Source organism: Pyxicephalus adspersus, chromosome 9 (genome assembly GCF_032062135.1).
Source record: "Pyxicephalus adspersus chromosome 9, UCB_Pads_2.0, whole genome shotgun sequence".
In the NCBI taxonomy this organism is placed as follows: domain Eukaryota; kingdom Metazoa; phylum Chordata; class Amphibia; order Anura; family Pyxicephalidae; genus Pyxicephalus; species Pyxicephalus adspersus.
In genome coordinates, this window is record NC_092866.1 from 27,872,853 (window position 1) to 27,898,630 (window position 25,778).

At 37.6% G+C, this 25,778-nt stretch overlaps 1 protein-coding gene across 3 annotated transcripts; it reads left to right on the top strand.

The window, feature by feature from the left end:
- Nucleotides 1–434: 434 nt before the first annotated feature.
- SLC29A2 (solute carrier family 29 member 2) lies at nt 435–22,116 on the top strand. 3 transcript variants are annotated; one of them, XM_072422990.1, is made up of 13 exons: nt 435–495; nt 5,396–5,479; nt 7,275–7,356; nt 9,428–9,600; nt 11,826–11,965; nt 13,758–13,892; nt 15,031–15,128; nt 15,225–15,312; nt 15,395–15,510; nt 16,854–16,962; nt 17,062–17,147; nt 18,393–18,592; nt 18,806–22,116. In XM_072422990.1, the coding sequence occupies exons 2-13, from the start codon at nt 5,451–5,453 to the stop codon at nt 18,915–18,917; spliced, it is 1,368 nt and encodes a 455-aa protein (XP_072279091.1). In that variant the 5' UTR covers nt 435–495; nt 5,396–5,450; the 3' UTR covers nt 18,918–22,116. The 3 variants fall into 3 exon arrangements, with proteins under 3 accessions (XP_072279091.1, XP_072279090.1, XP_072279089.1); XM_072422989.1 differs by lacking the exon at nt 435–495 and adding an exon at nt 503–755; XM_072422988.1 differs by lacking the exon at nt 435–495 and having other exon boundaries at nt 5,198–5,479.
- Nucleotides 22,117–25,778: the final 3,662 nt, after the last annotated feature.

Here is a 25,778-nt window from a genome sequence, read left to right on the forward strand (position 1 = left end):
TCCTCCTTTGTCCCATTTAATATACCATGCTGCATATTATGTTGGTGGTATATAAACCCTGTTTTATTATAACAAATTAAATATTATAAAGATCAAAGAATTGACAAGTTTTAAAATCTTGGAATAGGAGAAATACATAATAAAACTGATTTAAAATTGTCAGCCAAGCCACAATGATGTACAGCATAAGTTGTCATCAAGGACAGCTCTGTCAGACTGCAGCCAGTACACATACTTTATATATGTTTATATGCCTTGATGGTTTTCTGACTTGTAATGCTCAATAAAAATGGTAAAATGAAAATGTAATGTGTTGAGGTAGGTAGAGGCTCAGGATAAAGCATGGTTTGTATTTCAGTACTAGGGGCAGAATGCTTTGATTCCAGCACAGGAGTTGTCTTTATGTTCCGCATTACCCCTGAACACAGCTGAGGCGACAGAGCGGGAAATTTCCGCGCGAAAACAAGTGCGAGACTCGGAGAGCTGCTGTGTGAGGTAATTCATGGGAGCTGCCTGAGGATGGGGGATTCTTAGTTGTACCCTCAGGCTAGATAAATCCTGATTTATTATTATTAATAATGTTGGTGCTATGGGGAGCCATGCCAGGCTGCAGTGCTGTGTAATCAGTGTTATGAAGGATGGAAATTCCGCACATGTCATGCGTGGGAAGGGGAGTGTGAGGTTGTATTACTGCTCGGCGTTTCCACATAAGTGAAGCTCCCAGTCTCTCCTCTGATAAGCGAGGCCATTGCCAGGTAGGTGACCATTTATATGAGGCGCCTTTATTTTCGGAAGTCTGTTCCCGTTCGGCATTGTTTATAGCTATTCCTCTTATAAATAGCCGCGGCACGGCTCCCTTTCATTAGAATGCTTCTTTCTCTCCTCATGCTGATTAGCCATTCATCTTCCTCTGCTTGTCTAAATTTAGCTGCATACTTCATTTTCTGTACGCAGCTTCCCTTTATACATGTGATGCTTTACTGTTTCTAGAGACATTCTCTCCTCCATAGACGTGAAGGTGACAGGCTTTAGTACAATGCACGCAGGTTCTGTATTATAATCTTACATAACACTGCCCAGCACGTGTGTGATATACTTCCGGGTTCAGATGGCTCCTCCTTCACACGTGGGGGGCGGGATTACAGCTGAGATCCAAAGTGGATAAATGTATAAAGCCCAAATATCCGACCAATGAAGTGCACCGACTGCAGTGTTAAAATGTGAATTTCTATGGCTAGCATTTATATTGAACAAGCCTAATGTATCCCTAAGCACTGCCTCCATGGGGTGACAGCATGAGCTGTGGCATTGTGACCCCTTTCAGCACATGTCTGACTAGAGGCTGCCATCTGCTTTTTCACCAAAGAAAAAAAAGGTGAATTTAGCAGCTGCTGTAACACACATATGTTCATACAAAGAACTAACAAGATGTCTATTATCTAGGGACTGGGACCATTACGGCCTGGTCTACATGTAAAGCTGTGTATATTCTGTCTATTGTGTGGGTAGACATTAAAGCTTTGGATAACTAAAATGCACACAAACACTTCAACTGAAAAACAATGAAATGGTTATGCAGGTTTAGGCTATGTACACATGTGCTATTGGTCATTGGAAAGGATCTTTCACAATAATTTCCAATGACTGCACAATGCATGAACGAGTTGTATATACAGCACCTTCTGCTGGAGGGGAGGGAGAATGATGGAGTGGCACCCCGCTGCGCTCTATCCCCTTCACTTCCATTACGATCATCCATGGATCCGCCAGGACGGTCTTTTGGATGATGGAAGACGAGCCCTGTACACACGCCGGATTCTTGTCTGATATCAGCCGATTATCGAGAACCATTTCAGGTGTGTGCGTAGCCTTAGTCTACACTGACTTTTAACCTGAGGCTTTAAAAGCCCATGTTTGAATTTCCCAAGCATTCCAATGCGCTAATCTACACCAGGGAGTTTACTTGAGTAACGCTTTTGATCAATATTTATAGCGCTCCCTGCAATGTTTTAAAATATTTTATTGCAGAAAAGCACGACATAGACGTTTTTCCAGTGTTTTCTAGCAAATTAAAGGCAAGCTTTAAGCGATTATAAAAATGCATACAAACACAGTAGAAACGTTTACGTGCTGTTTTAAAACCGTCCGTGTAGACCCAGCCTTAGGGACCTTTTGTGAGTATTTTTTCACTACTTACTCCCCTTTTTTTTTGTCGTTCTTTCCACCAAAAAATGCAGTCATAATTGATGTACATGAATCTACTTCTGTACAGGAATCTAAAATCTGTTTTGTATAGGGATTCTTACCTTAAACTGCAGTTTTGCAGGCTTCTAACCTGCCATTTGCAGTTTTGATGTTTATATTAGTTGTGAATGCACCTTCGGAATGCTCTGCAGAGGAATGTGCAGCTATGCATTGCCATTCATGAACTTGGAAAAAAAAGCAAAATGCGCTAGGTTTCTGTCCTCTTTTCGGAAGTCATCACAGTGCAGGGCCAGCAGCCACTATGTGGTAACATCAAGGTCCTGTCCAGGTTTTTTTTGAGCAGGAGAGAAGATGGCCATGGGTTAGGACAAAACGAACGTTAAGAAGGTTCTTCATATTTAATATTTTGACGACCCCAAAGTTATGATTGAATGCAGTGTTTACATGGTGCTAAGCAGAACAACATTATGAACATTGTGATATGAGTCTCCTAATTGTTTAGGGGGTTCCCCGTGCAGACGTAAATATAGACCCCAGACCTTGCCCGGTCACATTGTACCATATATATAAATTCAAACTGATAAGTGGTAGTTGCTGTGTTACTAGTTTATTGAATACATAAGAGGCACTAGTATGTTTATCAGATAGGCAGCCTAACAGCTAAGGCTAGGTACACACGTGCAATTCTTGTCGTTAGAAAACGAACAACTAACGACAGATCAAGGTTTATTTTGAACGTTGGTATAGTGCACATTTCTGTACATGCTGTAATGATACGATCCTTCAAATATAATCCACCAATAATGTACACACACTAGATACAATCGTTTGAGCGATGCAGGAAGTGACGTGTACCAGAGAGAGTGTATCTCAGAACAATCCACAATCATTACACATCTGTACACACAATAGATACCAAACAATTGTCGCCCGAACAAATCTGCCAGGATGGCTTTTCTTTTCCAGCGACATTCCTTGTTAAAGATTATCCAACGATTGATCATTAATCATTCGTTTCCATCGACAATTATTATACGTATGTACGCAGCCTAAGTTCTGGAGTTTGGAGGGCAGGCTGATTGTGCTGCTGTTATTTTTTAGTTTTATTAAACCTCTGTCAGGTTTTATTGCTGTCTGTGTATCAGCCAGGAAGATTCTCTTTTTCTGTTTGCCCTAGTGACCATTGTTACATGGACTGAAGATAATTGGAAATTCAACAAATGTCACTAAAGAGGTGAAAGGAAGTGAAGAGAAATCTTCCCACTGTGACATGAACAGCAAAAGAATAAAACTTGATGGGTTTGAGATTAGAGGTGCTTTGCTCTTATTTATTTATAAAGTCTATGGAATACAAGGCAAACATATCACAAAACATGGAAACATGTCCTCATCACTTATGTACCCTGGCTCTTACAACAAATGTTTCTAAACACGTTAGACTCCTTCCTACATATGCACAAGGTTTGATAAGTTTGTTTTATGAACGTTGTCCTTATTAAAAATTACACTGGGGTCTGTTTAGGTTAGACCATATTTTAATCTGTACTTTATGGTATTGTATAGTCCTTTTGTTCTCTCGCTCTCTTTCCGGAGGGCTATCGCTGCATTCATGTGTGGTTGGATTTATGGTAGTTTATAATTTCTAGTTTCAAACTTGCATTTGAAAACCAGCATTTGAAAACCAAAGCTTCCAGCTGCTCCCCTTTATCTACTTTAGTGTTAAACCACAGACCAGCGGCTTCTGGCCACTCACTAACACATACACGTGATGATTCCTAACTGCTCCTATTCTGTTGAATGTAAGCAGTAGGGAGTGCGGTAGAGCCTTTAGAACGCTATGGTCAGTCGCAAGTCTGAAATGGCCCTAAATGTTCTGCCAGAAACTCTAACTTCAATGCTTTCACAACCACATGTGGTAAGGATGAACTCCTAATAAAGTACATTCATTTTTATTTGCTTTCATTCCTTAAACTGGTGAATGGGTCTGTAAAGCTGCGTACACACCTGCAATTTTTCTCGTTGGAAAGGATCTTTCACGATCCTTTCCAACGAGAAAAGACTGCACGATGCATGAACGATGCTGTACATACAGCACCGTTCATGCTCTATGGAGAGGGGAGGGGGAGAGCGACGGAGCGGCACCCTGCTGCGCGCTCTCCCCTTCCCTTTCATTAGGATCGGTCGTCGTCCATCGTCCATGGATCCGCCAGGACGGTCGTCGGACGATGGACGACCACCGACTGTACACACGGCAGATTTTCGCCCGATAATTGGCCTATACCGATTATCGGGCGAGAAAAATTTGCCGTGTGTACGCAGCTTAAGACTTCTGTGTATTTATAAAGCAATTAATGTGAAATTCATCAAACACTACTGTGGCCCTATCTTCCAGGTGTCTGTGTTTTAAATTACAGAGATTATAACATTTACTGCTTTTCATGTGTGAAACTGAATCAGGAAGGGTGACATTATTACAATTGTTTTATTGTTTTGGGGTATATGCAGCTGTGGTTTGCAGAGAACAACAAGTAAATGCAATTTACTTATTCAATTTTCCAGTAACAGAGCTTACTTGTTTGCAAATTAAGCTGTTCAAAAAGAATTTGTTATGGTGATTACAAGCTAACGTACCATCCCTTGTGTTTTCCTAAATGTTGTATTTAGGATATGGACATTTACATGTGTGAGTCTACAGTGTAAATAGTTGCAGAACTTTTTCACCTTTGTGTGTATGTCTGTGCATCTACCAGCCCCTTTCCCACCCTATGTAAATTGCAGGACATTATACTTCTGCTCACTGGCAGCAGTTAGTGTAGGGGACAGATGTGTACTGGAGAAATGGCTCAGTAACATTGGTGAGAATTTGAGTAGGGGTGGGGGGTAGGGAAGCTGCTTTTAGCAGAATAGGAGTGTGAGAAAAGGGCAGTACACAAAAGGCCACTATTTAGAAAGTGGTCATTCAGTTTATGGCAGTAAAAGGGACATTTAGTAGCATGGAAAGGCAAGAAATATGCAATAAAGAAGGGGCTCACAGATTTGCTAGGAAAGAGGTAAGAGAGAAGGGGAGGCTTCACAGAGAGGAATATTCAGAGAAGCAGATAGGGAGGAGCTGGAAACAGCTAGGCCTATTATTATCACTTCCAGGGTTTAGAAAATATCCACGTGACAGTTTTTTCTCCTCCTCTGAAAGTCTTTCCAGCTTAATAGCCCAGAGTCCACAGCATCCAGAGAACAGAAATCGCAAGATGTCCCGAAAAGATGAACCGCAGGACAAGTGAGTAACTGTTTCTATCCTCAACTATGTCATTGCTGTTCACATCTTCTTTAATTTTTCCTTGGTTTTTTTGTATCCTCACTGACTTTTTATAATATTTCCCCTTTTCATTTTTTTCCTGCTACACTATGTCTCAATACCTATATCCCTCACAGTACATTTTCAGCTTCGTATTGCTTGGTTGTTTTCCACTGTGTGATCAGTACCAAGGTAATTGGAACTGTAACCGGATAAACCAGTTTCCCTTTGTCCTGTGATTTAAGAAAACATGTCATTCATTTTCTTTCACCTGCCATTCCATTGGACAAATGAGTTTCCTATTTGTGACCTTGAGTGTCGGTGCTGCACACATCATTTGAGCTGAGCTGGCGGTCGGTAACTCGCCATCGTGTTCCATTGCACTAAAGGTGCTGCATGACTGCTGTGTTTTGATGGGAACGCTCAGCCCGGAAGTATTCTATCCTGCATGTAAATGATGTCTGATTTAGCACTTGTTGGGTGTACACTAGGTAATAAATATAGTAACTCTTTCAGTTCATAGTAAATTTTCATATATAGGTAACAAACAGTGTTTCATCATGACTTAAATTACCATTAGGATGGGACATATTCAGCTATACAGTAAGGGCAGGTTCATCTCGCGGTGAGGTTGTGGTGCGTTTACTGCTTCCTCATGCCAGGAACTGCTGCCTCTCGGGGAGGTTCTACATGTCGCATCACCCAATGGCAGACCCATAGCTAATGAATAGGGGCAGAAGTGAGCAGTAATAGGTCAAATGTGCAAACACCAGTGCTCCTGTGCGAGTGTTTTGCCATTAGGCAAAAGGAAAAGTTTTTTTTTTTTTAAATTTGTAATTTATATCAAGTCATTAACAAATAGGAAAAGACTTGCCACATCTAGATGAATTGAGCTCAATGCTCAATGGCAGTCCCAAGTAATAAATGGACAGTATTCAGTGGAGAGCCGCAGAAAAAATGTGCCACACTACTATTATAGGATTGGAGGGTCCATCTTCAGTGTCCTGGTCATAAACCAGGTGATATTGTGAAAACCGATATGCTGGGGGGATTCAAAGTTGCATGAATACTCTCTTGTGTAATAAACAAAAAGTGTGTGCATGTATTTTTTTATAGGTAGAGCTCAATCTATTCTATTTGTTGTAATTTTGTTAGGAACAAATGCATTGTTGATGGAGAGGAGTAGGGCTGTATGCCAACCTCCTTTCAAAAAAATTAAAAGCAATCTTGATCAGCAGTTTTTTTTCCTTTTCAAGATTCATGCTATCATTAAAAAAAAACAACGGTTTACAAAATGGTTACTGAATGTAATCATGACATACTTGTAATTTCACTCTTCTGTTTATTAGGCATTATTTTATTTTTTTCTTACATACATTTCTTCATGTTTACAGATTCCACTGTCCAATAAAAGTTGACAGGAGTTTGGGACAAACAAAATGATTTCATCAGTTGTGGCAAGTTTTTTTTTAAGAACTAAGCCATGTAAATTATAGGTAGCCACTTAAAGCTCATGTAGGGCCTATTTATAAAGAGGTGAATCTGGTATTCACTAAAACGTTCCCTGGTAGAAAATCAATTACTGACAATGAAACACAAAAAATGATGGAATGATTCTCCACCATCCTCCGAATTGTTTCAGTAAATGTCAGATTCACTGCTTTATAAATTGACCCCTTAATGTTTGTCCCAACCCCTGTCAATGTTGTTTTGTCTCTAGAAGATCTCACACAAATAGTTAAATAAACCACTAACTTATTATTTTGTTCCTTCACAGGGCCTACTTAGTCAGGATTATTTGCTTTATCCTGGGGCTTGGAACCCTGTTGCCATGGAATTTCTTTATCACAGCTATTCCAGTAAGTTATCATATTTAAAAAAATGATCATTAAGTATGAAAGTATGTGGTTACCTCAGTGTAATGTAAACTTGTATCATCTTTTAAGTAGGCTGCATGTATAATTACTTTCTAGTTTAATCAGATTTTTACCTGCTACTGACCGCTTCTTGCAGCTTTCATGCTTTGCATCAGATTTTGCCTGTAGCTAAACTTTGGTATAACTTTTTAATTGTTTATTTTACTGAGTAGTAACATACCTGAAATATATAGTTTAGGACATCAAGGAATGTAAACAGTCGCTATGAAGATTTACTGTTTTCAAGTGAGGTGTTCCTATCTGTGGTACTACAGAAAGAGGTCTATTTATAAAACAGTGAATCTGACATTCACCAAAAAAAATCCCTGGTGGAGAATCCATCCTTGCTATTGAAAATATTTCCCCAAGAATACAAAATTTTGGTGAATGTCAATCATTGTTTTATAAAAAGACATCAATGATTGATAAGCTAGTGGGTGGTTTAGGTTTAACCTGGTAGAGTTAATGTATTTGAAGTCCTATTTTAGAAAAAAAAAACACAATAGTGATTTTATATTGTTTATGCTTACAGTTCAATTTGCATGATAGGTCTTGACAAGCTCACTCTTTATTAAGACAAAGCAGAACTTCTTTACCTTAAAACAAGAGTGGATCTTTAGAGTTCCAAACAAACAGGTTTAGTTGTGTTGAGTTGTGTTTCTTCTCACCATGATGTCATTATGGCAAAACCCTGCCCGCGCTCCCATCGCAGATCTGAGAATGCATTGGGAAAGTGGGCAGGTTGTGTCCAGGGACACAGCCCGCCCACTTCCCTAAGCCTGGGAACTGTACAGGGGACATGGTCCACGGGTCTGGCCAGTGCGTCCCCCCAGCAGGGCCCTTCTCCTGATCTTGCTCGAGGGTGCATCGGTCAGAGCCGCGGACCACCGGTTGCCGACCGCTGATTTAGGCTCCCTACAAACGTTAGACTTTTGTCCTAGGAAAGGATCTTTAATGATCCTTTCCAACAACAAAAGACTGAAAGATGCATGAATAAGCCTTGTAGATGGGGGGGGGGGGGCGGACGAGTGTGCTCTCCCCTTTACTTGTATTGCAGTTGTTTGTGGATCCACAAAAAAAAAAAATTGGGACGAGCACTGTACACACGTCAGATTCCAATCCGATAGCAGCCCAAATCATTACAGAGGCATTAGGCTGGGCTTTGTGTAAAAGAGCAGTCAGTGGGAAACAGCAACCTACCAGCTCTGCTGGCAGAGTAGGAAAGATTTACTAATTTCTTTTCTACTGCCCATTTTCTGGAAGCAGCTCTCATAGCTCTGGCAACCGAGAAGCTGCCAGCTCCCCCTGTAAGTTTGCATTAGGAGGAGCTATCATCAAGCTGAAAGGGGGTTATAGAGCTGCAGTACAGATCAGTAACTATTTGCTGCCCACAGGAGAGCCCTGATATACCAAAATGTAGGTTTACTGTATGAGGCTTAGCTCACATCAGGGCTTGAATGCTTACTATGGAATAAATGGCTTAGTTTTTTGTCCTTCTCAGGCAGTAGAGGTAGCAGCATTACTACATTACTACAGTACATTCAATGTTTAAAGAGGTTTGCTACTCTAACCAATCTCCATAAACTTGAATTGGAACCACTTGTTTCCGCAATAAAAGTGTTTTGAAGCATTTACAATTTCTTTTCCTTGCAGGTTCAATAAAAATCTAAAACTGTTACCACTCCTGGGGCCTAGTGGTTGCCAGTAAGCACCAAGTTTTTTGCTGTTAATGTGAACTAGGGTTAATTTATTGCACTATATTGATTACTCTACTACAGAAGTTTGCACCCTTTACAAAACATACCCCCACTTGGCTAAAATGAAGTTATGGCGAGAACACTGTATGATATTATTGGCAAGTGTAATTTACTAAATTTCAGCATAAACAAGTATTGTTTTTTTATGTTAAAATCGCAATTTAATGTGTGGGACCAACATATAATTTTATTTGGTTTTAATTAAAATATTGGATTTATTGTATTTATTCAGTAACAATAAATTTTCTTGTCTCAAGTATTTCCACAGCCGTCTGTATGATAATGGGAATTCCACTGTGAATGGGAATTCGTCAGATTCAGAAAACCAAAAAGTTGAAAAGGACGAATTTAACTTTAATAACTGGATGACCCTCCTAGCGCAGCTGCCTCTGCTGCTTTGTACACTCCTGAACTCATTCATTTATCAATGGTAAGATATATTTGTCTGTTTTTAACATTATGTACTGCAATCACAAAGTCGCTTAAATAGTATGCCAACCTTTGTGAGCAGTCAGCATTATTTTATAGGAGGGGATGTCATTTGTTACTTAAACATCATAACTAAGTTGATAGTTATTTTCTGAGGATGGCCGCCTGTTTACTGTACTAGAGAAAGCCAGGACTTGGAAAACATTATGAGTGTTTAAATAAAAGGCAACTTCAAAAGAGAGCCATGGAGTAATGAAAAGGAAAACTAGGAGAGTACTCGTTCCTCCACTATACCTGGATTGGCAGTTAGTGAGAAGTAAGGGGCCACCATTTCGGTTTAAAAGTTCAGCTTAGCAGACCATTTCAAAATTTTATTGAAGAAAGGTATGTAAATTACACTGCAGATTTATTAAGCATTCTGGGGTTATTACAGTTTTAGTTTTTTTAAAAAAAAGGTAGTTATTCTTTAGGCCCCTTTCACAGTTGCAGCTGCAAATCGCAAGATAAGCCACTCTCAGGTACATAGCAAACTGCTTCTATGTGCACCGCATAGGAGGACAAGCAACACAAGTTTCATGTCACTTCCAGGAACTGTGCCGCAATATCCACTATCCGCAATATTGAGCAATTGAAACTTAGCAAATGTACTGTGAAACCTAACCACAGAACATTTGCTGTCAATGTGTACAGGTACCAGCTACAGACTTTTTTTTCAGTTTTGTAGCTGGTTTCTTGGTTTTTCTTTTTTTTCTAACACCAGATACTATGTTACTAATGTGTATTGGACTAGAATGAAAAAATGCAGGTTTGGTATGCATAAGGAAAAAGATAATCAAGTATCTAGCCTCAAAATTCATTTCAAATTAAACCCATGTATTCAAATCATTATGTAATTGTTGCATATACAGGTACTAAAGACCTCTCTATGAGATCATAGTAATGACCCTGACAAATTACGCATCTTCCTTTCATCCCAGAAGACAGGTGCCATCTTTGTTTAGGCATTATTCAGAGTCTTTTTTTTTTTTTTTTACTGGACTGACTCAAATATTCATTTAAGTAAATCCTGTGTGATAAGGACAGTGGTGTGTTCTTGGCTGCATACATATAATTCACGCCGCTCTACCCATTTCTGTTGCAAGGAAATTACAGTGTCTGGCGATTGTATAATTTTAATAGATACTCTTCTCATTTCGGCGTAGGCGGTTTAGTAGAGCATAGAGACTGCTTTCAAAAACTTCAGCTTAAAAAAAGATACTGTATATTGAACTGATCCCTGACACTCAGAGCCCACTGTGTGTAATTATTGCTATATACATAATATACATATTATATCCCTGTTACCCTATATGACCTATGGGTCCCCAGACCAGGGAGTGTGCAGTTCCACTAAATACCCATCATTCTAATAAAAAAAAAAAGGGTAAACAGGCATTTTTTTCCCTAGTAGTGACACCTAGTGGCTAAAATGAGTATATGCAGAATTTGTATTTCTGTGAAAAAAAAATACTTAAAAATCCTTAAAGGGTTGCTTTTTGCTGTCTGCATGACCAACAGGAGGTATAAGAACACACTGTGAAACATTTGGTAATTAATTTGCACAAGACAATCCCAAACTGGAGCACTGAGACAGATTTATTTCAAGATTACAACTTGCGACTAATAAATTCTTTCTTTGGCTGCTCTAAAGTTGAACTAGGTCTAAATGAAGTCTGCCTCTAATACTTTTTATTTCTGTGTATGTTAAATCTTCATTATTAAATCTGTTGCCTTTGGCTACCTAAGAAGGTTGCAAATACATTCTAAACCTGTCATAGAGACTTTATGTAAAGGGAGAAGCAGCCTCATGTGCGTCTGGGTTTCTACATTTTTTTATACATGCCCCCGACCTTGGTGTAGTCCAGAAACAGATGCACCTCCCGCTAATAAGACATGACACATAATTATAATTTTAGCTGGAGAAAAGAAAAATAATTTCTAGAAAAATTAAAAATTTCAATGGGAATATGTGCATAAAAAATTCCAATAGGCCAATTCTTTATATATTTGGATACTGCGTTGTTTACCTGTCTAAAGTCTAAATGAATCTGCGTATTTAGATAATTTGAAAATTTAAAACATAGATGAGGATGACCTGATTGTCAAAATAGTTTGCTGACTTGCGCATGCTATGTTTGCTACTGAAGTGCTTATTGTATAATCTGTCTTCTTCTCCCCCCACCCCAGTATTTCTGAAAGAATTCGCATAGCAGGCAGCATGTTGGCTATCTTGTCTCTATTTATCTTCACTGCTGTTTTGGTAAAAATTGTGATGACTGCGCAGACCTTCTTCAATCTGACTCTGGCCACTATTTGGTTTATCAATGGTAACTCCTCTCTTTGTTTTGTTTTTTTATTATTTTTTTTAACTCTTACTGGTTTTGGTAGACCAACAATGTGCATTTTTAATTTTTATACTGTTTGTAGTCAGTGAAAACATCTGGTGTCCCTTAATTGGACAATTGGGGTTAAAATTTTTATACAAGACAGTAAAGGCAGACAAATGATTACTTTCCTGAGATTTAAAATAAGTCTAATAATGACAAGGCTGTCTATGGATGGTCGAGTCTGCTGCTGCATTCTGAGGCTGCCAACAATGAGGGATAAATATTGCCATCTACTTTGCAATTTTTTTTTTTGTTACCTCTGCAAATACGTGTTCCTAACATATGTATGCATATACTTCTTGGAGGAAACAAAAAACAAATGTTATTGGCATCTTTTGCTAATGTTCACCTGCTATTTACATTAGTGCCAATGTAAAGATTAAACACAGTACTACATTCGACTATTCAATGCATTGAAGTTGAACTGAATTCAAAAGCAAAAGTATTACCATGTTATCGGAAATATTAAGAAATGTTTATTGTGTCTAAGCAGTAACATGAAAAATATACATTTTTGTCTTGAATATTTCCTATAAAAAAATTAAAACAGCAAATCGTTTCCTGGAATGTCGGAGCTCATTGACATTCCTTTGCATGCAAGCTTGTAGCTGTATCTCTGCAATGTGAAATCTAAGACGCTGCTGTACCTGAATGTTAGTATCGGGAGAATTGGTTCTGCTCACTGTTCTTGCAGGAGTCTCTGACATAAGGGAACCAGGCCCTACCTATACCAAGAATGCCATCCCTTATTAGCAATAAACAGGATTTATATAGCGCCAACATATTATGCAGCGTTGTACATTAAATAGGGGTTGCAAATGACAGACAGATACCGACAGTGACACAGGAGGCGGAGAGGACCAGAGCGATATATGTGGGGCTTACACTTCTCTGCTATTCCCAGGAGCTCTGCCACCTGACAGCACACCAGCTCTCTTACACTACTCTGCTAATTCTCAGATAGTGTGCTGACAGGAGGCCGAGCTGCTGACAAAGCAGAGTAGTGTAGGCTGTGCATATACCGGGCCATGGCAAAATTTTATTCTATGTTACCGGGCCCTGCTGTCAGAAAGGCTGGGGACAACTGCCTTTACCAATTGATACTGCACTGAACAAGGTCAGGAATGGGGAACATATTAGTTTCACAGAGAACACAGGCAATTATTTATTTTTGCCACACCTTTCAGACGTCAGTTGTTTTTTTCCTTTAGTGTATGAGTATCCACTTACAGTGTTGCCAAGACCTATATAATGTTTAAAAAATAATTATGTATGTATGTATGAATTACAATGTTGTCAGTGCTTGACCTATTAAACTTAAATGTCTCTAGTGTAGCTTCTAACAGTGCCCATGGATATGTATGAAAAAATTCCTATATTCTGACAGATCCTACTTTATACATTAGAAATATTTTTTTTTTGTTGAATGTAGTCATCTTGTATCCTTCATCCTAATTATTGGACAGAAGAACTTTCATATTTAGAATATTTCCACCTATAAGTTAAAAGTGGCTCTATGCTCCATCAAAAAGGCTTAAAATGCATATTTTGTACAAAGGGTTAATGAAGTCTTGTTTCACAATTTTTACTGTTTGTTCAGAATATTCATATTCTTTAGTATGAATATTCTGGGCACAGGTTCACTTTAATGTGTAATTGTATATAGGTAGAGTGACTGGGTGTATATAATTTTATTTTGTTCTTACCGCTTCTATTTTTTTTTTTTTTGTAGCCTTCTGTGCAATTCTACAAGGTAGCCTCTTTGGGCTGCTGACTCTTTTCCCTCAGCAGTATAGCACCATGTTCCTCAGTGGTCAAGGAATGGCTGGAATGTTTGCTGCCTTGGCTATGATACTATCCATGTCAAGTAAGTATTATGCAGTATTTAGAATCACCTAAAGCGAACCCACTATTTCTTCATCTAGATTATCTATCAGTAGCTGTAAAGTCTGATGTAAATGCTTAATTTGCACTCCACTAGAGAGCCGTTAGCATTCCCTATAAAGCATGGGGAACCATTGTTCTGTGACTAGCTTAAATTTCAGCATATTTTGTAATCTGATCGTTGAACCATCGATACCTGTCTTATCAGATACAAATTGAATGGTTAGTTTAGTTAGGTTCTCCTATTACATATTTTTGGCAAATTAGATTGTATAAAGATATATTGTCTTTATATCATGATTATACTATATAAGTGTTTATTTGCAGTGTAGTTTTACCAGAGAAAGCTTCACACACTGGGATCCATTTATATAAAGTTTTGCTTTAAAAACACTTACTTTCAAATCTGTACTAAGAATCCATTTTAGGCCAAAGATACACAGTAGATGGCTGTACCTTAACGATTCTCTTGATGATTTACTTTAGCGAATTGCAGTGTAAATGGTGCATTGTAGTGTCATTCCTTTTAAAGGCACCACCACAACCAACCTGCATTTTAATGAACCATGTGTGCATTGATGGTGTCCTGAAATAAGGTGTTAGTACATTAAAGGATTCACTGTGATGCATTAGCTTTCATTTAAAATAACCTGCAACCTTTTCATGTAACTTTGATAATTTTCTGAGCTACAGTTAAATTCTTAGCTTTAAAGCATATCTATCACATCATATGAGGCTGCTCTCTCGATTTAGACTACAAATGTGCTATCCTCTCCATCACCATTGTATGTCGAGACAGGTAAATTAGTAGTTTAGATGATGGCTTGGAAGGAAGATACTGCTGTTTGTGTGTGACTTCAGTTCATCCCACAGAAAGTTACAAGGACCCTACATTTCTAGCAAGATCAACATATATTATGTGCTTGCTGAAAAAATTATTTGCCTAAAAAGAAATGGAATGATAAACATTTTTGTTCTTTGGTTTAGATATTTAATTTCTTGATGTTTTTATATCTTTTTTTTTAATGAGCATATACACTGTTTACCTCCTAAAATATCAATTCAGTCTCTAAATGTGCCTTATTTGTCTCCTTTCCTACCACCTTTTATACACCTTTTAGGTGGTGCTGACCAAGAGACTGTTGCCCTTTGTTATTTCATCACCCCTTGTGTTGGAACTACCATTTCAATCATATGCTACCTTCTGCTTCCTCGCCTAGTAGGTGTTGTTTTTTGTCTGTGGGTTTAATAAATTGGTTTATTATGATTTTATGTGACAGAATGGTTTGGTTTATTTCTTTTTTTTTCAACACAGGAGTTTGCACAATATTACCTATCCAAATCCAGCACAAACAGTTCAAAGACCTATGAGATGGAGACAAAAACAGAATTGTTACATCCAGGTTTGTTTGTTTTGGTTGTACAGGGATACTATTTTATTAGGTGCAATACATTTATATAACACTGTATGTTTAACCTCTTTAGGAGAAGAAAATGGAGATGCAGGTCAGAGGAAAGCTGTGTTAATTTTAAAGGAGGCAGAAGCTGGTGGTGTAGGGGAAGAGAAACAGAGTGTCTCCATCTGCACTATTTTAAGAAAGGCAAGTACATTTGCACATCACTTTGTTAGCTGAGACATTAACCCATATAGTTTTGGAATTAGCAATATCTGTGTCAATAAAATAGCTAACTTGCACACCCTGAAAGTCAAGCTGTTGTCATAAAAGAAAGAAAAAGTAAAAATACAAAAAAGCCTAAACTAGATGATAGGGTTCCTGAATCAGGTACCGCATCGACCTGATGTCCTTCTCCAACTTGACACGAAGAAAGCGCTGGGCGCTGCCTATGAGTTTGGGCATAAGGAGCAGCCAGAAGTCTCCTGGTATACATGGGCTATATTCCTGGAGGCTCTGCTCTCCCATTCTGTCTTGAGGGGCAATATATTTTGTTTTTTATTTTTATTTTTGTACAATTTTGCTATTTTTTCGTAGCAGGGACTACACATGTGACTGGGCCTAGGCCTAGGGCCCCTTCTTCATTGATCTATCTCTGTGCTACTCCCCGCCCACCTTGTACTGTGAAATAATCCCACCCCTCATACAGCAGCAGGATGAGAGCTGTGTCTTTCAGGGTACACAGGGGAGCTGGTACTAAACTTAATTTTAGCCCCCTGAATATAACAAGTTGCCAGATACGGGGTTCCAAACATAAAATTCTAAGAATCAGAGATGTTGTCTTATTAGTGGACCTCATGTAAAAAAAAATGACACCTTTACTTGCACAGATCCGTTACGTATGCCGCCATATTTGTCAAAAAAAAAAGTGCCGATCTTACTGTGCATGTATGAGATCACCACCTTTATTTTTTCAATGGCAGAAAAGCCATGGCTCCTGTGCTGCCCGTTCTCGTAGCCATTTTTTTTCTTAACAGTAGAGAAAAGGGAAATATAGGATAAACGAATAATTTGCTTACAATATGTATAAAACTTGTCCTTTGTCATTACTGTTACAAACATGTTGGGGTTTATTTATTGTGGTGTGAGTGATTAGCCTCTTATTCGCTGCAGAGTGATATTTTAGATTTCAGTTCAAATTTCAGGACACTTTTTTCACAAAAATCATCAACACAAAACATTCTACCCTCTTACCTTACAGGAGATCAGAGTCATCACAGCATGACAGGAAAAGCACAAACTTGGTATTCTGTCTTTCTCTCTGACTTTAGAGCTATTGGTCCTCCAGACCTAAACTTTGGGAAACTTCCTATGCCCTCCCAGCATACAGACTGCACACAGTCGTAGTTGTTTCATTCAACTACAGTGAATTCAATTAAAAATGAAATATTTATATTTAATATTTAGGGCTGAATCTTTGGACTTAATTGCCTAATAAATTAGTGTTGGTGTATTTTAATGAAGGTTTTGTATTTTTCCCTGTCTTGTAGATCTGGGTAATGGCTTTAACAATTGTTCTCACGTTTGGAGTGTCATTGTCCGTGTTTCCGGCAATCACTGCAAAAGTTCATACTAACATAACAGATGATGAAAACTGGAGTAAGTTTCAACTTCTTTTTCTGTTTTTTTCCTCAGAACAGAATTTGTTTCAGTATTGTAGCAAATTCATTAATATTTATGCATCAATTTTTCTTTCAGGCAAGTTTTTTACTCCTGTTTGCTGCTTTTTGATTTTTAATGTGATGGACTGGATTGGACGTAGCCTTACTTCTAAATTTCTTTGGGTAAGTTTTCCTACCTATCTGTAACTATTTTCATGTCTTTATTTATTAAGTCAAAGAAAAACCAACCAATGACAACTAGTCAAGTGTAATCTTAACTGTAGCAATGTTTCATGAATGGATTGTTTGAAACAACAAAAAAAATATTGGAAGTATTCCATGTCAGTGTGTAAATTAAAATGAATTCCAAATATATTTAGAAAGAAAAAGTCCCCAATTTAAATGGACACTTCAATCTTTTCATGAAAATTTTAAACATATAAAGTATATAAACATTTTTTAAATACATTAGGAGATTTTATCTTTTCAGGGAGTTCAAACTGCCAAATGATTTAACAGATGTAAGAAGCCACTGAACTGCCAATATTGGAAATGTCATGTTTAGGTGGACTGGCGCTCAGTGCTACATCCAATCTGCCTTCAAATGGCTTGCAGAGAAAGTTACATGTTAGAGGTCCTCCTCTGATGCTCTTGCATCTGTCATAGCTGTGGTGTTGTGTGTGTCAAAAGCCAGAGGAAGCTGTGATGTCAGTCTATTTCGGGTACAATGTTGTTCAGGCCTTGACCTTGTTGTTATGGATGGATGTTATATTCAAGCACTGTCAATGTAAGGAGGTCACATGTTTTCCATACCTAAAAGTATTTTTTTTGTCTGGTAGCTTTGGAGGAAAGTTTAGTTAACTATTGCTGATAAAACAAAAATGTATCTGGGACAGGAAGAGGGAATTTATTAAAGGTCAAAGGCTGGATAGGATACACATACACATCAGTGAAGCTGGGTGATCCAGCAAACCTGGAATGGATTATTTAAAAGTAATTTGCTATTTGTTAGCAAATATTTTCAATCCTGGACCAGATCCATGGTTCACTGATGAAAGTGTGTCCTCTCCAGCCTTTAATAAATCAGGCCCAATGAGAGTGTGTCTTTAACCGTAATAGTCCACAGGAATTCAGAGTCAGAATTCAACTTTTACTAATCTGACTGTATTGACTAAGTGGTTACCACAAGAAGGGTGAATTGGCACTGAACAAAAAGAAATAATTAAATTAAACTGAGTCAATAAAACTTCAGTTTGGGTAGATTTGGGTTTGCAAAGATTTGCACTGAAAAGAAATATAGATTCTATAACCTTACACCTGTCCTGTTTTGACTGGTTTGTTTAGTAAGTAATTTTTATTACTGTTTTGATTTAGTTAACACTGTAACAACCAGCATCTTGTTGACTATATTGTGTATTTTGTCTATAGCCTGGTCCTGACTGTAAGTACACACCACTGCTGGCTGCCAGCCGCTTTATCTTCATACCTCTCTTCATGTTCTGTAACATCGATGATCGCCAGTATCTTACCACCTTCTTCTACAATGATGCTTGGTTTATTATCTTCATGATGCTCTTTTCTGTCAGCAATGGATACTTTGTATCCCTACCCATGTGCTTGGCTCCCCAGTAAGTAAAATACTGTATGTTATTCTCTAAAATAGTAAGCTGTTCCATTTTTTGTTTATGAAAAAAAATGCAGCGCTATATGTTTGCTGAAATATGTTTTACTGAATATTTTGATGATTAATATCCCTGAATCAGCCTGTTGAACAATTTAGATGTAGCTCCGAAAGATTGTAACTATTTTATTTAATCTGTAACTGTTTTTTTTTTCCCCAGGAAAGTATTGGCACATGAGAGTGAGACCACGGGTGCTCTTATGACCTTCTTCCTTGCTTTGGGACTTTCACTGGGAGCAGGGTTATCATTTGGCTTCAAGGAACTTTTATAAAAGGGTGAAAAGCTGATGCTGTAGCTTTTATTTACCAATCATCTCTTCCATTACCTAGAGTATTCTACTTGGTTTTTATTCTTTGTTTTCTATTTTATACAGTCAAGAGCCACCAGCTATCTACTTATAACATTCACCGACTTTTTATGTTTACTTTTTTAGCCTTTGTTTTTATTTTGCTTTTTCACATTTGTTATTTAACTGTAACCATTGATTGTTTTATATATACAAACTGTATAGCACTGGACATTTTTTATAATATTCAGGACTAAGTATTCCATCTTACCCACTTTCCAAAATAGAATCTATGTGTTTAGGTATTACATGTAATGTGGAATACTCTGTTCCCATTTGTTTACAGGAGAATATGTCCACCTGTTGCAGTAGATTAGCTTTTAAATACAAAGATCCATGTAAGAAAATATAAAGTTTTGTGGCTGAATTCATCATATTCTATATGCTCATACATACAGCCATTCTAAAAATGAAATATAGGAAAAAATGACAGCAAAGGTTGTGGGGAACAAACACAACAGTCCGAAAGAGCCTGATCTACAGATATATGCTGGAAGTATGATAAAAATGGAACTCTGCACAGAAAAAAGTTTGACAGTTTATAACTCTTTTCACACTAGTCAATACTGAAAAAACTAGTGGGAAGAAGATCTTAACTGGCTTTGTTATTTATTGTATAGTTAGTTCATAAAAGGTTTTGTTCTTTAATCTGTTTAAACAGTTGAGTGATGAAAAGGAGATGAATATGATTCAGTCCCCATCCACCTACTGTTCCCAGGTTTTTATTTATTCTTTAGGATTGGAAAATTGATTCCAGATTTCACCTTCCCAGGCTGACTATAACAAGTGTTCTTTTCCTAAACAGATTTCTTTATTCATTAAAATTTCTGTTAGGTTGTTTTATCAGTCAAAGGTTAAATATTGTATAAAATTTTTTTATTTGATTTTTTGGGGGGATTTTAATTATAGTTTAGTAGTGACAAAACTATGTGCTGCTGACTGATAACTTTTTTTTTTTCCCCCAAAATTCTTTTTAGGAGTATAAAGGGAAATGATATGGTGATCATACTCATATTGTTTTGAGATGAGTCAATCATAAACAAGTTATTTATTATCGGTTAAAATATAGGATGCAATAAAAAATTTTGAACAGTCCTATATCTAAATGAGCAATCATACTCAATTGTTTATTCCATCTGTATTGCGATCTGTTCCCTATTGAGGTTAAAATAAAAAAAAGCTCATTAAATTGACTGCAGGGGTTATTTGTTGATTAGATCTGTTTATGCCCATGCAATTATCATATTGATATGTGTGTGTGTGGTCACCAACACAGTTTTATATTGTACATGTATTTTGTTTTTAGATGAACTAAATACATAGATATATTGGATGCAATTGAATTAAAAAAAAAACAAAAGATTCAATCAAAAAAAAGAATTATGAAATATACTGTATATTATGAAATATACTGTATTACATGTAATGTAATACACCAAGGATACAGTATATTTCCCTTTTTTTTTTTTTTTATTGAATCGTTTGTTTTTTTTTAATTCAATTGCATCACATTTTCGTACGTCAGCCAAGTAGACAGTCATGGCAGCTATGATTTTCCTATGACAAACTTCTATTAAGGAAGTCAAAACATTGATCCAGTCTGGCCTGCAGTGGTCCTAAACCTCAGCACATCTGTCAGCACTGCATCTTAGCACTGGGAAACCGATTCCCAAATCAGTATCACTTAGGCGCACTTACATATATATTGTATGTATGGTCATATGTCTGTACTTTGGAAAGGTTCATTCTATTACCATTCCATTAAAGAAGGTTATATACTTATTTATTTATATTAACCTTTAATGGTTTATTTTTTAGCAATGCTTATATAAATACCTAAATCTAAGTGGACATCTACCTCCTATTATTCCTTGTACAGCAACACTAATTAGCAAAAGAAGGGTTAGCAAATCTGGACCAGTCCTTGTCTTTTGTTGGTTTTCTTTGAGTTCAACTTTCAAGCATTGTTTTCAGTCAGCCATCTACCACCAACCACTGACAGAGCAAAGAAAAAACAGCTTGACCTGTCAACATGTTTATGCTGTTACTAAGACAGCCTATTCCTTTTTGTTGTGAGTGCTTATGTGTAGGACATAAGGCTGTTTTGGACAGACTCGGTCAGTAAAATTCATTCTATGTAAAAATTAATGTAATTATTAGTTGAATGTTTTTTTTCTGCCTAAAAAGTCTGCTAAAATGTCCCCTCAAAGAAAAAAACATGCAGGCAATATGCCTTAAAGAGCATTGAAGTGTTATGGATATACTTGTCTGTTGTAACAGTAATCATTTTTTCCATGTTTTAAATAAGCATAAAGCATATATTTTTTGTATATGTGCTCCTAGCTTGTAAATTTTAAAGAGTATTGTCCCTGCTACGTATATTATGTAGATTTAAGAAAATGCAGGGGGTACATTTGTAAACACTGAGTTAAAAGCATGAACTATGGAAATGGAGGTTTAGCATTGGATATTTGGGAACAGAATTCTATGTTATTTATATATATATATATATATATATGTATTTAATTTGAATACCATTATTTTTTAAGCATGTAACCACAGACAGGAACAGAATTTATTTTAAAATATACATAGCATAAATTCTTTCTTTTTCTTTTGAGATAGCTTGGGGTGTATTTATAAATGATTCCTATCAATTCGTCTGATTAGTTCACTGACAGTTGTTCAAATCCCTCTGTTTATGTAACTTAAGTGCATATTAAATGAATCATTCTGTCAGCTAGTGGCCGAGTCAAAAGTGCACAACAGTCACAATAGGAAATGCTGTGTCTTCAATCAAAGTTGGGTCGAATTGACAGGAATAATTTATAAACACACCTCTTTGACTATCTTTGGTAGATAAAGTGTGAAGATACATTTCCAATTTCTTTATCAAACAGTTTAATACATATGTAAGACATAAGATTTTTCTTTAACACATTCACCTTTGTTCTTAAATAGGAACCAGTACTTTTTCATAGGATTGGGTTGACTGATGAGCCACATACATTTCTTTCAAAACTTTTCCATTATAGGTACATCTGGTAAATGGTCAAAACTGGAAGTAGATGCATAACATTTTGTCAACTTATTTTTATATAAATAAAACATTTTTACAGTAAAATTATCATTGTATTTTTATTTATTTTATTTATGGATCACTGAAATCTTATGATTTATAGTTCCTCTAAATTCTTTACTGAAAGGCTTGATCATTTAGCATATCATATAAATAAAACACTATGTTTTAATTCTATCTAAAACAGGGGTCAGCAAAATTTCTCCCGAGTCCTGCACTGATGGCTCTGCCCCCCACCAGGAACGCCTCTGAAGGGAAATCCCTCTCCTTCGCAATGCATATGGAAGAGAGGGAACACCCCTGAAAGGAAATCCCTCTCCTCCGCAATGCATACAGAGGAGAGGGAACACCCCGGAAAGGAAATCCCTCTCCTCAGCAATGCATATGGAGGAGAGGGAACACCCTATAAAGGAAATCCCTCTCCTCCGCAATGCATACGGAGGAGAGGGAATGTCTCCTTAGCCCCCCCCCCGCCCCCCGAATGCGGCTCCAGAGCTGCGGGTTGCCGACCCCTGCCAGCTGGGATTAGGCCTGATCAATCGGGGGCAATAGGCCAGAACATACTACTGGCTAGGCCGTATCTGGGCTAAAGGCCGGAGTTTGCTGACCCCTGATCTAATACTACGCTGACAATGTTCTAAAGCAGTGGTGCCTTACCTTTTTTCATCTGAGGGCCGCTGTTGACATAAGATTTGCCGGCCACAATGCAAACAAACATTAAAGATGTGTGTTTAAGACTAGAATAGCTTTAATTTAAAATGAAATAAATTTAAATGTTTCTAGTTACCATAAAGTATATGCACCAAATATAAGAGATGACAAATCAAGAATCACCATTTAATGTTCATTTTATTAATGAAAGATACAAACCAAAAGCTATCATACAGTGCTGGCCGGTCATACATTGCTCTTTGCTCACCATTCCTGTAACACAGAGCAGAAACTACACCATGCAGTGCGTCCTGTCAGTTATAGGGGGCTGCAAAGCTTTGTACCCCAAAATCTCTGTGATGGATACTTCCAGAGAAATGCATCTGATGTGACAGATAGCCAAGGAGGATATGTTCTACTACTACATCTTCAGGTCCCTACATCTCCCTGTTACTGAGAAATTAGGGTTTACAGAAGGTAAGTGGGCAGATATGTGTGACAGGATAGCATTGTATATTATCTATATATTTTTTTTTTACCTTGTGATGGTGCCACAGCAAAAAAAAAATTAGGGGGAGTTAGCCACAAGAGTCCTCCACCTATATTACATTTTAATATATTTACAGCTCCCCTTTCAGGAAAAAAGTGGGATTCAAAGAACAAGCGGACATTTATATGTGACAGGGCACCATGGTATGGTAGGAGTGATAAGATTTTAGTGGGGAGGGAGTTAGCCACAAGAGTCCCCCTCTTATACATCCTTTCCTCTACTGTTCAAGAGAAATTGAGGTTCATAGCAGGTAAGTGGCCAGCTATGTGTGACAGGGTAGCATGGTATGACAGGTACCGTTTTTGAATCTTGGTAATGGCACCATAGTGATTAAATGTTAGGAGGAGTTACCCACAAGAGTCATGCACTTGCATTTATATTTCCCTTTTCCTACAGAGAAATTGGGGTTCCTAGAGAGTAAAAGGATAGCTTTGTGTGAAAGGGTAGCATGATAGGGTAATTTTTTAAAATTTCACATTTCTATGACAATGGGTGTAGAAGATATCGGTAATGAAAGCAGCGTGAGAGCTGTGTCTGTGTGCATGCTGATGGGATTATCTCATAGTACAAGGTGGGCGGGGAACAGACACAGCTGATTGCTGGAGTCTATAGTACACGCCCTCTCTCAGGGAGCTAACAATGAGCATGCTGAGGAAGCTCCCTCTCCTGGTAGAATGATCTCCGTAGAGAAACGGGACTCGCACGCCCCATTCCCCGCAAGACAACAAGCAGAGAGAGCATGAAGAGAGGGCGGGATCTAGCAGCCAAAGGTTGGGCACCCTTGTTATAGCTCATGTTAAGCTGTGTCAAGAAAAAAAATTGTGGATTGATACCAAGTATTGGCCAAACATACAATAATGTTCTATGAAAACCCAGGGAGCAACACATCAATGCTGAAAATGCTAGGATTTCAGAGCATAATGCTCCCATAACAATTGAGCGGACTTTCTGCAGCAACTTGAGGTAGACCCGAACCTTTTTTTAGTCATTACTTGTGAGTAACCCTGAATCTTCCAATATGATCGTCAAACAGAACTACAATGCATTGTCAATGCACTGAAAATACTTTCATCGCCAAGAATCAAAAAAGTGTATGAAAGCAAGTTCAAATTTATTCATGTTCATCATGATTTTTGACATGAAGGGGGTTAATTGTGGCAGAATGGATTCCAAAAGGCACAAGTGTGAACCCTAAACTTAAATTGGTATTTGAAGGAACAAAGAAAAAACACATAAGATATCTTGAAACAGCTTACAGAAACTGACCTGCTCCTGACCTTCCACCAGTGGAAAACAAGTTAGGATCAGTGCGTAACTGTGAATGGAGAGTTTTAAAGGGGACAAGGGTTGGAATTGTCATATAAATAAATAGTCTGTTGGAGGTTTTTGTTTTATCTTGCATGGATCTTTTGTCAGTACCCATGTTTACACCCTATGGTAAAGTGCTACACTACAGAATCCACATGCAAGAAGCATTTAATCAACATGGCAAGAGTCTGTCTGAAGGTCAAGGATAACAAGGGGATAACAAGGGGCAAGAGCAAAAAATGTAAACCTTTTGTGGAGGCTTGGACACCAAGAACCTGATTCATCAAGCAAAATCAGACGTTCTCTCGCGCATTTGTATGCACTATCCAAAATTGGAGCCCGACGATAGATTTATCAACCAAATTCCAGGCCGGGGCGTATTCGTGCGGAAGTTATCCGAAATGATCTCTCCGCTGGAGACGCACATCCCCGGCAGTTTTAGACTGGCGACCTGGCATTAAAAGTGACTGTTCCCCTAAAAAATCATTCTTTCTAAATGCACACAACTTTCACTCAGCCCTAAAAAAAAAGGTTTGTGATGTTCAAATGTGTAAAACATCTACATGAGCTAAGAAATCGGCATATTTAAAAATGACCTAATATTTTTCAGTTAGGCAAGAGTTAACTGAGTTTAGCTCCTCTACATAGGCGCCTGTCTAAATGCTTAGATGCCTGATTGGAGGAGCCGCCTGGGGGTAAATCTTGCGACTTATTGCAGGCTAAACTGCGGCTTTGCCACCGGACTAGATTTTCACAAAAGATACAAACACACACACGTTCTTGTTTGCTTCTATATATATATATATATATATATGTATGTGTGTGTATATATATATATAATTATTGTAGTAAATAATTATATATGTATCTAAATTTATATACAGCCAATATTGACAGACTGCGCAAGTGCTAATTGCAAGCAAATTTGTATCGCCTTTTTCTTGGAGGGGCTGTTGTTTTGTGTTATCCTAAATAATCTATTTTGCTACATTTGATACTTTGCTTATCCTTTAGCACAATAGCTGCTTTTGTTTTTGAAACTTTGAATGTTTCAATGTCCATTTTGTAATTTTGAAGTCAATGTTAATGCTATGTCATTGTGTTTGTGGCCATATTGTTTGATTGCAAAATTCTGCCTTTATTAGCACTCTTCAATGTTTGTCCTGCAAAAATATTTTCCAATCTAGTTTTCCACCCT

Excerpts from the sequence above, each read along its gene's own strand:
- SLC29A2 (XM_072422988.1), top strand. The coding sequence starts at position 5,199 with ATGGAAAGGCAAGAAATATGCAATAAAGAAGGGGCTCACAGATTTGCT. Across the intron at positions 9,601-11,825 it reads AACTCATTCATTTATCAATG|TATTTCTGAAAGAATTCGCA; the intron begins GTAAGATATATT and ends CCCCCACCCCAG. Across the intron at positions 11,966-13,757 it reads CACTATTTGGTTTATCAATG|CCTTCTGTGCAATTCTACAA; the intron begins GTAACTCCTCTC and ends TTTTTTTTGTAG.